The 11,634-nt window shown below is 42.5% G+C and overlaps 3 protein-coding genes across 4 annotated transcripts; 1 reads left to right on the forward strand and 2 right to left on the reverse strand.

Moving 5' to 3' along the window:
- Positions 1–1,086: 1,086 nt before the first annotated feature.
- On the reverse strand, positions 1,087–3,876 carry LOC131262160 (uncharacterized). The gene is made up of 6 exons (XM_058264094.1): positions 3,739–3,876; positions 3,560–3,669; positions 2,168–3,498; positions 2,000–2,095; positions 1,813–1,923; positions 1,087–1,741 (listed from the first exon to the last, which is right to left on the reverse strand). The coding sequence occupies exons 1-6, from the start codon at positions 3,837–3,839 to the stop codon at positions 1,493–1,495; spliced, it is 1,998 nt and encodes a 665-aa protein (XP_058120077.1). The 5' UTR covers positions 3,840–3,876; the 3' UTR covers positions 1,087–1,492.
- Positions 3,877–3,913: 37 nt separating this feature from the next.
- On the forward strand, positions 3,914–4,553 carry LOC131262162 (probable DNA-directed RNA polymerases I and III subunit RPAC2). Its single transcript, XM_058264098.1, has 3 exons — positions 3,914–4,075; positions 4,150–4,250; positions 4,315–4,553. The coding sequence occupies exons 1-3, from the start codon at positions 4,058–4,060 to the stop codon at positions 4,505–4,507; spliced, it is 312 nt and encodes a 103-aa protein (XP_058120081.1). The 5' UTR covers positions 3,914–4,057; the 3' UTR covers positions 4,508–4,553.
- Positions 4,554–6,017: 1,464 nt separating this feature from the next.
- On the reverse strand, positions 6,018–8,714 carry LOC131262161 (apoptosis inhibitor 5 homolog). 2 transcript variants are annotated; one of them, XM_058264095.1, is made up of 9 exons: positions 8,512–8,714; positions 8,259–8,420; positions 8,018–8,170; positions 7,769–7,942; positions 7,496–7,699; positions 7,212–7,412; positions 6,949–7,145; positions 6,672–6,867; positions 6,018–6,591 (listed from the first exon to the last, which is right to left on the reverse strand). In XM_058264095.1, exons 1-9 carry the CDS (start codon positions 8,590–8,592, stop codon positions 6,232–6,234), a joined length of 1,728 nt encoding a protein of 575 aa, XP_058120078.1. In that variant the 5' UTR covers positions 8,593–8,714; the 3' UTR covers positions 6,018–6,231. The 2 variants fall into 2 exon arrangements, with proteins under 2 accessions (XP_058120078.1, XP_058120080.1); XM_058264097.1 differs by having other exon boundaries at positions 6,018–6,560; positions 6,659–6,867.
- Positions 8,715–11,634: the final 2,920 nt, after the last annotated feature.

The following is an 11,634-nucleotide window of genomic DNA, read 5'->3' on the forward strand; positions in this document are numbered from 1 at the left end:
CTGAATGTATGCAATTGGTGATACATTAATTCGTTGAATTCAACCTACGAATATTTGAACCGTAGTGTGTACCGTTAATTTCGGCTACGCAATCAACCTAAGGGTGCGGTATGAGGGGGGCCCACGGGCCCCCCTTATTTCTCAAAACTATAACAAACTCTCTTTTTCGGTAGACCTAGCGCAGTCCGCTCGCTTCGCTCGCTGCGGGCGCGCCGCCGTTTCCAAATCATTTCTTCGGCTAAACTCATTGTTTCATGCTGTCCATCATGTGTGGTATAGTTTACTTACTAGTAACTTAACATGTAAAAGTATGTTAACCCGCATTCAACCTCCACTGCGTGATTAGTTTAAACCGTTATGTTCTTTTAAGCGAACCGTTAGCGTTCAAAAATCGAAACGAATGCATGCTTCGCGCTTTGCATAGCTTCAGGCGCTTAATGTGAACCAGCAGGAAGAGGAGAATCTAGCCCGGGGCCTCATTTACTCTTTTACCGACGGATGTAATACGTGTCGTAGGTGCATCCTTTAGCGAAAGGAAAAATATGTGTATATGCCCCTTGAATAAATAATAATAATGATACATCTTAAATGAACGCGCGTCCGGACCGACGAGGTCTGCGAAACTGCAAAAGACAACAAGGCCAGAGGGAAGAGATAAATGGGAAGATTTGTAAAATCGACATTTATGAAACCAGCCTGGACGCTTATAGGGACGAACCGAACGACGTGTCAAATACAGAACGTTCAAAATATCATCGAAACGAATGAAATTATACGTATTTTTGCTAGCATGTTTACAATTAAACATTAAAACGCGCCCCTAAAGAGCCAACCCCACGCGGCAAACGGTCGGAGATTTTTACAGCATTTCTTTTTTTACTGTGTTTAAGCTATTTTGTTGCTAAACAATTAAAGTTTTTTTCTTGTTAGCTGGTAGCCTAAGTGTACAGTTTTATTTTTTTGTTAAGAAAATAAATATTATCTTTTCTTGAGAAAAAGAAAACAAATTACTTGGTCTTCATGTTTATATAAACTCCTCATTAAGCATTACATTAAATTGCAATCCAACTATAAAATAATCGTGTGATTATATTTAAAGCATTCAAATTTAAGCGTAAACTAAACTAAACAAAAAAAACAAAAATTCTTTTCGAAAGTTTTCTAATCGTTTTTGAGAAAACTCCATTGTTAAATCCCTCATTAACTCCAAAATTCCTATACTCCACGTTACTCTCATAATTTTGATGCAAATCACATTTCGTTTTTTATTTCATAAAAGGAAATCATCGCTATTTAATTTCTAGGTCACGTTTCAAGCGCTTAAGAATTCTCAATTCGTCAACTGATCTACTATTATAAAATAATTAATTAAATTGGTTATGCAAGATTATTGTAAGTAAGCTCAGACGGTTAACAACATATATTAATTTAAAAAAGGTAATTTAAATAATAAAAATCCATAAACATAAATAATTAAGCAATATAAATATGTTCAGCAAAAGCTACCATCTACTAAATCTGTGGGAAAATTGGTTCTAACTCCTAGTATGGAGTTATCCTCGGCCCTGGATACAACAAGCAAACGTGCTTGTTGGAGGAGAATAACGTTTATTATTAATTTCGCTTTACGGATACGTGTCGTAATTCGAAGTAATTGAATCAATCGCTGTATCGGAACGAAATCTTCATCCGTCTTGTGCAGGCACATTTCGCATTGAACAATAATGAAAATGTCAAGAAACTGAAAAATTGAGTAATGAACAGATTAGACATTGGGAGACGAGTTACTAGAGACAATTCAGGCTTACTTACCATCGAATCTATGTGTGGGGGGCTCGCTGAGCTGTCTTGAATCGTGTCAGGATTAACCACTTCAGTAGGGATTCCAACACCTGAATCAAACCCAATAGTTGGCTCCTGCGGCTGAAAATATTTCCGTAATATTGTAATATGTGCACGACATGCGGACATGTAATTTACATTGTATTTTTCACTCAACTGTCATCAATTCCGTGGCAGCCCCTTGTACAACATGCGCTCCGATCCTTATTGGAGCATCTATGGCAACATTGGGTTCATCTGTAACTGGTGTATCCTGGCAAGAAACGAAGGAAAACCGTGAATCAATAGTAACTTCCCTATTTTCTCAGACTCAAACAAAGCATACCGTGATTAAAGATGGCAATCTGTATTGATCCGATACCTCTAAAATTTTTCCATCGATAGTTGACAACGTGTTCATCAAAGTCGATACATTTGCAACAACAGCCGATGTTAGTGCTAATCCTTGTGAGTCTAGTACTTGTGACAACTCAGCGGGCTGTGCTTTTCTTTGTGTCGGATCGGATACCTCGATGCCTGGCGTTGTAAGTGGGTCACGTGATCCTTGATCGTTACTTCGGTATGCGATTGAAGTATCACCTGTTGCAGTAGGAACTTCAGCTGCACGCATCACCAGCTGATCAACTAGAGGCGTCGGAAACTGCTGTCGTAGCTGAGCCAATTGGTTGAGAACATTGTCGATCATCGGAAACAGGTTGGATTCATTATGATAGCTGAAAATATCGAAATTTCTTCGTGGAGGTGGCCAAACATCCACCAACCGTGGTAATCGACGAGTAAAATCTGTCACACGTCGACCCCGTGGCACTCGAACCGGCGCTTCGACCGTAGAGCCGGATGAGGAACTACCCGAGCGTGTGAGTACACCTCTGGCCTGGACAGTAGGCTGGGGATGGATTATTTCTTCTGCTGGAGGAGTTGGAACTCCATGTGGGATATCTGCAGCAGGTAGTCCGACATTCGAGACGTTATTTGGCATTGCTACCGGCGCCAAATCTACGGAACATGCTCTCTCAGGTAGTGCATTTAGCAACTGTCCGTCTCCTGACATACCGGACGGATCCGCGATCGGACCTACAGCTTGTGTCGCTAGTGCCGGCGGCTCAGTCCGTCGTGGAACTGTTGTTTCAACAAGCGGCGTGCTAGCTGACAACGGCCTCGATAAGAAGGGCATGTTAATGCCTCGTAAGTCAATCTCCTGAAAGTTGTCGTTCAACGGTAGCCTTGGAATGCCCAACTCAGCTAGTACTAGCTCCTGCGTGGATGCATCCGTGAGCGACATCGGTGGGTGATCGGTCCCGGTGCAAAGTTCCAAAAATTCCCGAGCACCGTCGGCGTCCTTGCTGCCAAAATGTTCATCCCCATCAAGCGCCATGGTCGATGGGTTTGGGATGAGCATTTTCTCTGCCAACTGGTATGGGTCTTGCAATTGGCCCCTGGATTCAGTTGGCGAAGATTCACGGATCGCATCAATAGCTTCGTGTGGTGAAAGAGTAGCAACAGTTCTATCCGAGGCATTTTCTACTACTGGTTGTTCGACTAGGGCGGGAGTAGGCGCTGGAGTAGACACAACTACTTCTACTTCTACGATGGGGGGGAGCGTTGGTTTCTCTTTCACTTTACGATTAATTTTCGCAACATATCGATGGTATTTTTCTAGAACGGTAGAGCGCCATGTTAAGCAAACCGAACACACAAACGCAGGAGAAAAACTTACTCTCTTGCTGATCATAATATTCAACAGTAAGACATTTTTCTCCCTCGCAAATTTCCTCCAAAATTGACGCAGTCGATGCAATATCGATCAAATCTTTGAGGTTACAATCACTGCAAAAAGAAGCGTCGTTTGGTAGAGAACACTTTGCACAATTACGGGCATCATACGCAACCAATTACCTCACATGTTGGTATTCACTATCAGTAGGTAGATCAATATTCTTCGAATTTTTATTAATGCCCAAGTATTTCTTTCGGAGAATTGACTGCAACGAACTCATTTTCGGTCAGCTTGCACATCGATCCAGTTACAACGGATTTACGTTTTTTTTCAACTAGCGACCGACAACGGTTTGCTTTGACAGTTCAACAAAAACTGGCAACACTTCCAAACTGCCATCAATGTCTGATGTGATGTTTGACGAACCAAAACAAACGTGTTGGAATATTGCCGGTAGCAGGGGAAACATTTTAGTGGATAGGAATTTATTTCATCACCATGCCGAAGCTAGCTGAGGTAAGAACAAAACTATTACACAAAACACTTTGCTTTGAATATATAAAGAAACATTACTCTATCTTACTCGGCAGCTTGCAGGGGACGAGAACTCTGGGGAAAGTTCGCGCACGTTTGTGTTCGAAGACGAGGGCCATACGCTGGGAAATGTGCTCAAGAGTATCATCTGCAAATAGTAAGTACAACGGCGACCAAAAATGTTAACGCTTCTTGCTTAAACGTGTCGTTTGATCTTGCAGCCCGGACGTGAATTTTTGTGGATACACCGTTCCCCACCCGGCGGAAAATAAAATGCACTTTCGGATACAGGCCGTCGGTAAAGTGCGCGCGATCGACGTTTTGCGTCGTGGGTTAGCGGACTTGGAACGCGTATGTGATCACACGATAGAAACGTTTGAGAAGGCGGTAGCAGAGTACAATGAAAATGTTTAAATAAATCGTTAAATCAATCAATTCATATAATAAAGACACGCGGGCACATTGTTTTCGGATTTATAAAATAAGACGTTTTTTTCATGTCAAACCACGATATATTTATTCATGAGAAATGTAGTTCAAGAGTTAGGTGGACTTATACCGACAGTCGAAGTCTGCTAGCATGTTTCAACACAGCATTTGCCACTAATAAAAATGATGGAGAAAAAATAGTTCAAGGATAAATTTGTCAGTTTCATACACCATATTTTCGAATAAATTCGAATGATGTAAAAACCGTGTAATAATTTCACTGTAATTATCCTTATCTGCACCCGCGTATAAGGATGCGCTAATAAGTGTTTGATAGTGAATATAATTGATCCACCAATAAAAGTTCGATTGTGCAAATAAAACCATTTCTTTTAATGTCTAGTCACTAATAGCTACATACGTACGAATAATGTTGCGCTCAAGTGATGGTTTTGTTGTTTTCAAAATCCGGACATTGATAGGTTAGCGGCTAAAAAGTATTGGATTAAAACCACACTACGGACAGTTTTCCTTTTCAGCAAGGAAAAAATTGGAGATTGATTTCAATCTGAAAATAGATTTAAGGAACCATGCTAACCCGGTTCCAGCATCCAATAAATCCTACCGAAACAGATCGGTGTGAATTTCATCATCCAAATTGATTTTGGTTGTCCATTGAAGATATCGAGTGGACAACGTGACAAGCCACATTGCATCGGAATCGGGAACACGGCAAGAAAATTTGCAGTCGGCCGTTACGAGTCGCGGTAGGCAACAAAGCACTGTTTTTCACTGTACAAAACGGTATACGTTCCGTGGCGACCGGTTTCACTTACACGCCTGGAGGAAGGAGTTATCCAGCTGCTTTGCTCGATGGATGGGTGGTTTTGATGGTTGGTGAGGTTAGCTTGGCGGAAAAACTGGACGCATGTAGTACGAATTCAGGGAAACGGAAACGAAGGTGCGAATGTGGAGTGTAAAAAGTAAAAGGCCTTAGAAAGGATAGACCAGGTGAACGCAGACGAGCCAGAGAAACGTCCCGAAACCCTACAGTTGGAGGATATCTGTGCTATCTGCCCCTATGAAACATAGTTAATGCTGGGATTGACCAGTGATGAATGAAGTTTGAAGAAAAGTAGATCAGGCCCAACGGTGAACGAAGTGCTGGATCAAACGCCTTCCGATGCTGTTATTATCCCGATGCTCGCTGAATCCACTGGAACTGATGAAGAGACCCCGCATGCTAAAACATTCATTATTGTATATTCCCTAAGAGGTTGGAAGAACACCTAACTCTAGCTAAACTATCTCTAACTAGGGAACGGGGAGAGAATTTTGAATCGCAAAGACAATGGATTAAAATTGTAATGGGCTAAAACCAATCGAATATTAGTGGAATATTAAGCGTTTCGCGATGTTTTCTACGTAGTGTATGAATTAACAAGATTTTTGAGCAAAACGTAAAATACATGACTTATTTTCATTACTCGAAAGAAAGGGATCGACTAAGACACACGACAGTGTCATGTTTCATGGTAGAAATTCGTTTTAAGTCACACTTCCTCTATGCAAGCTGATAAATAAACTTCTCCTAATAGTTAGAAAAGAACTAAAAAGGGAGGAAACAAGAACTGAACAACGAACAGGTGTTATCGGATGAAACGAAACTGGATATTCGTACACTTCGAATCCGTTCCCTTTGAAACCACCTACCAGGATTGTCCAAACTTCCTTTTACCTCCGCTCTTACGGCCACCACCACCACCGCCCCCATTGCCGCCGAAATTGCCGCGACGGCCACCACCACTTCCACCACCATTGCCACCACCACCACCACCACCGCCGGACGAACGACGGCCACCACCTCCGTTCTTTGACTGATAGTTATTTTGCAGCTTTCCGGAATATTTGCCCGACGGTGGGGTGTACATTTTCTGCGAACCAGTAGGGCTCGGCTTTGGCTGTTTGGGGCCATTGCTATCGCCCGTCGACTTGCCATTGCTGTCGAACGTGATTGGCGCGTGCCGCTTGGTGCTGGCTCTGGTGGTTTCTTCGGGTTTTTGTTTTTGCTGAAAAAGATTTGTTAATTGATACATAAATTGAGCGCTCCAACGGTACCACCAGTGAGTGATTTGCTGTCGATTCTTACCACTTTCTTTTCTTTCGGCACAACCCAAGACAGATGGACGACCGATTTGAAGCTTGGCGGCGAGTGGAATAGATCCCTGATCAATGTACTGATATTTGAAGTCGTCTTCAACGCCGTGGCTTTGATTTGGTTCTCTTCCGATTTCATTTCTTCCGCGGTTTTACCCTTGACAGCTTCTTGCAATTTCTTGATGTATCTGGGAATGCAAAGGGAGAAGGAGGGTGAAATTTAAAATTTAATCACATTTAAATGGGCGATTATAATCGAATAAACCTACCCTTGCGTACCCCGTGCGAGGTACTGGAGTCTTGAGCGGAAATCCTTCAGTTTGGCCGGATCTTCCGGGAATGTGAGAAATTCGACTGCCTGCTTGCCAAGAATGTGGAGCGCGTACAGCAGACATTCGGCATGGGAAAACTGGAACGAAGGTGTTTCGTTCATGTCGGCATCCAGGGGTGGCAATGGCATGTACTCCTAAAGGAAATAAAAAGCGAATAACAGTGAATACTAGTTTTATGCGATCGAAAACTTTTCACTTACCAAAAGTACATCGTAGATGGCTTCTACCTTTTCCGAGGGCTTCTCGAGTGTTCCACAGAAAGCACACATTTCTGCAAACACCTTCAACAGTCGCAGTTGGGTTTGATGTTGATCGTCGGTTGCTCCGATCAGGTTCCACACGTTCGGACGAAGGAACTTCTCGCACATGAATTTCACGAACTGGGTCGACTCTACCTGCGACTGTACAGCATCGTAAGGGTAAGTCAAATTAGTTTAGCGTGTTTCAACAATAAAAAAAGGTACAAATGTTCTGTAATACTTACGGAAAAATACGGCATTGCCTCAGTGGAACATTGAATGAAACGTTCCACATTTTCATCGTCAGAAGCCAGCGCACCTGGGTCACTTTCCAAGTCAGCTTGCTCGGCCGCAATCGTTACAAGCTCCACGTGTCCCGGGAGCGTCTTGCTGAGTTTCGTCTGGTTCAGAATGGACATACACTGATGGAACTCGTCAGAAGTCACATCCTGTAATCCAAAACAACCTAATTAAATATTGCTCAAACCAACGAGGTCAGTCAGTTCAATAAAACGTACCAAAGTAATTTTCTTCACTTCGGTAATGACGAAATCCTCCACTGCTTTTGTAAGGATTTCAGGTTCCATTTTCATTAACTTGTTGTTGATGAACTGGAAGCTCCGGAACCGGGTCGTTTCATCTCCAGCCACGATTTGACTGAAAATTCCAGTAAGCGTGCCCACGGCGTCATACTGAAGGGTAAATAACCGCAAAAGGTACAATTTATTTTGGAGTTTGCAACAGAAAAAAACCCTTTAGGACAATACCTTTGCCAATGTAAGCAGCGATTGATGGACCTGCAGCAGCTCAGCGGCATCTTCGGTGATGAGCAATTGTGCCAGAATGTCGCCTATGCGGGGCGTATGTTCGGTTGTATCACGGCACAGCAGCGGCAAGTCCTTGATAGCCTGGCGTCTTATCTAGATGGTGGAAAAGGACAAAAACGAAAGTTAAAAAAATGGACGGCATCGACATTTTTTTCCACCGTAACCTCAATCCGCTGCCTACCTGCGTGTCCTCGTCTTCGCACAGGTCCAGTTGACAATCGATGGCATGGTCCGCAAGGGAGGGGAAGTGCTTGAAAAACTTCCCGATAAATTGGGACGCCAGCCGTTTTTCCTTGGCCGAACCCTTCACCGCATCGAGGATCTCCTTGTATTCGGCTTCATGCTGTGGATACGTAGTTTAAAATGTATTTTCATCGAACAAACGTAAACAATCACCAAGCTAACTCCCGGCCGACGCCATCATTGCCACGAACCTCCGCAATTTTTTCCTTAGCGTCACTAAGAATCTCGTAGTTTTTGTACAGCTTTTCTATTCGGTCACCGAACTCGTCCATGGTCACGCACTAGTTTAAGATAACTTTTATAAAAAGTAAACGTTGATAAAATGCTGAAATTTCGGCATACTAGATAGTCTTGCAATCGGCACTTGACTGCTTCAGTCACTTTTTCTTTCGAAGCTACTTGACAGTAGTGATGTGAAAATCGGCTCCGACCAACTCCGGAAAATTTTGGAACCGGCTCCGGAACTGGTTACAAATTAACGGCACCGGAGCCGGATCTGAACAAACTAACTAATCTCCACGATTCTTTCATTGGCGCTTTCAAAAATCATGCGAACAAAAAATAAAGAGGTTCCTAAGATTACAGCCGTCAGTTCGGAGCCGGAGCAGCCTTAGTTCGGAACCGCTAGTTCGGAACCAGTAGTTCGGAACCGGTTCCGAGCTAATGCCGGAATATTACGGGACCCCTTGTTAGGCCCGTGAACCGTTGGTGTGGAGTCGGCTCCGGAGCTATTAGTGCGTTCCGGAGTGCCCATCACTACTTGACAGTTTTCTACATGACATTGAACAAGGTGGCGAGAATAAGCTGTTTCAAGTACGAACCTTAAGTCAATTAATAATTTGAACGAGCAGTTGCATTTGAGCAGTTTTTGGCTCAGTTTTTCTACTATTCCCCTCGTTGTTTTCACTTGTGTAATGTTAACAAGTTATCATTTGTTGTTGCTATTTATTTATACATATTTTACCAAAAGAACCATAAGTCATGAAAATTGTGTAGTAGCCTTGATCACTGGTTGAAAATAATTTCATCGTATGGACAAAATTCCCCAATTTTCATATGTTTGAATGTGCGTGAAACATTGATGAAAAATGTTGCATTCGTCTGGCAGGGCCTTATGAGATTTTATCGCATTCAAACCCGAAATTGAGTCTTTTATCTAGCAAAAACAATTAAATTAACTTAACTTTCTTATAATTTTAAACATAACACAAACGCTATCGAATCTGACGTCCACTGCCACCAGCCGCATTATTCTGTAAGTTATAAAACGCTTAAGCAGAAAAATGAAAATGGAAATGGTTTTAGAAAACAAAAAATGCAGATAAATGTGATATGATATATTCAAAATATTTGTTTTGTCACAGTAAGAACACAGCCGGAGAGCTTTATTTGCAAAATTAAATGTAACGGTAAAAGATTAAATCAGGCTCCAGCGCTCATTCGGATTGTAGATCATCGGTCGTATCGTGAATCGATTCAAAATCAATTCGAAGCACATGATGTTTTCGTTTGAAAAGTTTATCATGTCGCGCAGAAATCCATAAACCAAATACAACTGATACATGATGTATGTGGTAAAACAATTATGAGCTTTCGAGAATTTACACAAATATTACCCGTCCCTTACTGAATACGACTTTGTAATGATTACGTATGATTTTCAAGACTTATCCTGTGCATTTAACAAGCATAAGCTACTTTTATTATTACTATACTTTTAACTATTGATGACTATACTAGTACCATTTATATCAATTTTTTGATCCAGTTTGAGCTTACTTTCATCTTGACGCACACTAATGTATAAGTGAGCTCAAATATTCCATCCATCTGCTGCGAAAGTTGTACTTTTACTGTGAAATCTTCGTTTTCGCCCACTCCCTCTATTTCTATGGTGATCCATGCGCATTTCTATCCGCTTCGCTTAATTTTCTCCGGCTCGCTTCATCATTTTATTTCGCTGCCTTCTGCCTCATAAAAAGTGGACGAAAATTTTATGCCTTTATTTTTATTCCTATATTAATTTACCATCCATCCATCCACTTCGCTACGGTTGCGGGCCAGCGGAGGCACGGATGGCGACTGCCCGCGCCTAGGAAAAGGCTACCACCGGACAACGGCGCGTAACGCCCGTGCGCCTCCCCAAAAGTGGAGTGTGCTGCTGGTGGCGCATTGGAGCATGGGCTGGAGATATTTTTCTATGATCGCTATTAGCACCAGCATTCGACCGTTTGCCGAGCTCATCAAAACAATAATCATTAGAATAATGTCGATGGTTATTGCGAGTATTTGTTGATTAATTTGATTTTTATGCCCGCTTGCGGACGTTTGTCACCCAGCTGGATCGAACGGTTGTTGCCGTAGGTCCTGTTTCACTTTCCCGCTGGGAGGGGGGGCCCGTTATGAGAAAACATTTTATTGGAATTTAACGAAAAAGGAAATTTGTATATTTGGAAAAAAGCATGTGATAAAACGGTTCGCTAATGTGTCGAAATCCACACCACCGGGAGGAAAAAAAATGGAATGTACACAGATGCAGTTACACCTGACTTGGGAGAAAAGAGACATTCCGGTCCCATATGCCACGTTGGCAGAGCCTATAAAACCATCAAAATCAGAACACCACTTCAATCGTGAAGTACAAACTGTTGCCCGTGCATGAGATATGTGTCGCTCTAAGATTGCGCTCACCTTAAGCCTCTGGATTGTCAATTTTAAGCCCCTTTGGAGCAATTTATGATCCTTGCTCCCTGTCCTTTTTCATCCCGCAAGGAAAACGTACATACCTAGCTTGGTGTATCGTGACGTGAAAACCTATTTTTTCACCCGCCTTCTACTTGCCTGGCCACTTGTTTGTCTACACACTCGTCGTGGCTCAACCATCTAGTTCAACGTAATTTATTCTTCTAAACATTTTCTTACCGCCGATGGTGACGATAAACACAGACATCAGCTTTTAGCCCTTGGCATACACCGCGGGCCAAACGTGTAAACATCGGTGTGGGACGAAAACGGAACTGATTGTTCGGTATCATTTCCTTGCCGGCCATAAAAACCGTGAGCTCATACAACGGCGGCACATTTCAATCAAGCTGCATGGAAACTGCACGATCGTCTGCTGATAAGACGATGGCTAGAGCAAATCGATGGAAGCCGAATCCATCCGACATACCAACCTTGACGCACGTTTACCTAGACGGTTTAAACTGTTGATCTTTTTTTTTTGGTAAAAATGGGAAGACCAGCAAATTTGGCCAAAATTTGGGTCTATTTTCAGTTTGAGTGAGCTACTGCTAATTTCTTTCGATTTAAAT

This window comes from Anopheles coustani, chromosome 2 (assembly GCF_943734705.1).
Source record: "Anopheles coustani chromosome 2, idAnoCousDA_361_x.2, whole genome shotgun sequence".
NCBI lineage: Eukaryota > Metazoa > Arthropoda > Insecta > Diptera > Culicidae > Anopheles > Anopheles coustani.

Coding starts and splice junctions, on each gene's coding strand:
- LOC131262160 (XM_058264094.1), bottom strand. CDS start 3,839: ATGAGTTCGTTGCAGTCAATTCTCCGAAAGAAATACTTGGGCATTAAT. Junction 3,670..3,738: donor AGTGAATACCAACATGTGAG/GTAATTGGTTGC, acceptor TTCTTTTTGCAG/TGATTGTAACCTCAAAGATT. Junction 1,742..1,812: donor CCCCACACATAGATTCGATG/GTAAGTAAGCCT, acceptor TCAATTTTTCAG/TTTCTTGACATTTTCATTAT.
- LOC131262162 (XM_058264098.1), top strand. Junction 4,251..4,314: donor AAGAGTATCATCTGCAAATA/GTAAGTACAACG, acceptor TTGATCTTGCAG/CCCGGACGTGAATTTTTGTG.
- LOC131262161 (XM_058264095.1), bottom strand. CDS start 8,592: ATGGACGAGTTCGGTGACCGAATAGAAAAGCTGTACAAAAACTACGAG. Junction 8,171..8,258: donor GCGAAGACGAGGACACGCAG/GTAGGCAGCGGA, acceptor TCCACCATCTAG/ATAAGACGCCAGGCTATCAA. Junction 7,700..7,768: donor AAGTGAAGAAAATTACTTTG/GTACGTTTTATT, acceptor TTTGGATTACAG/GATGTGACTTCTGACGAGTT.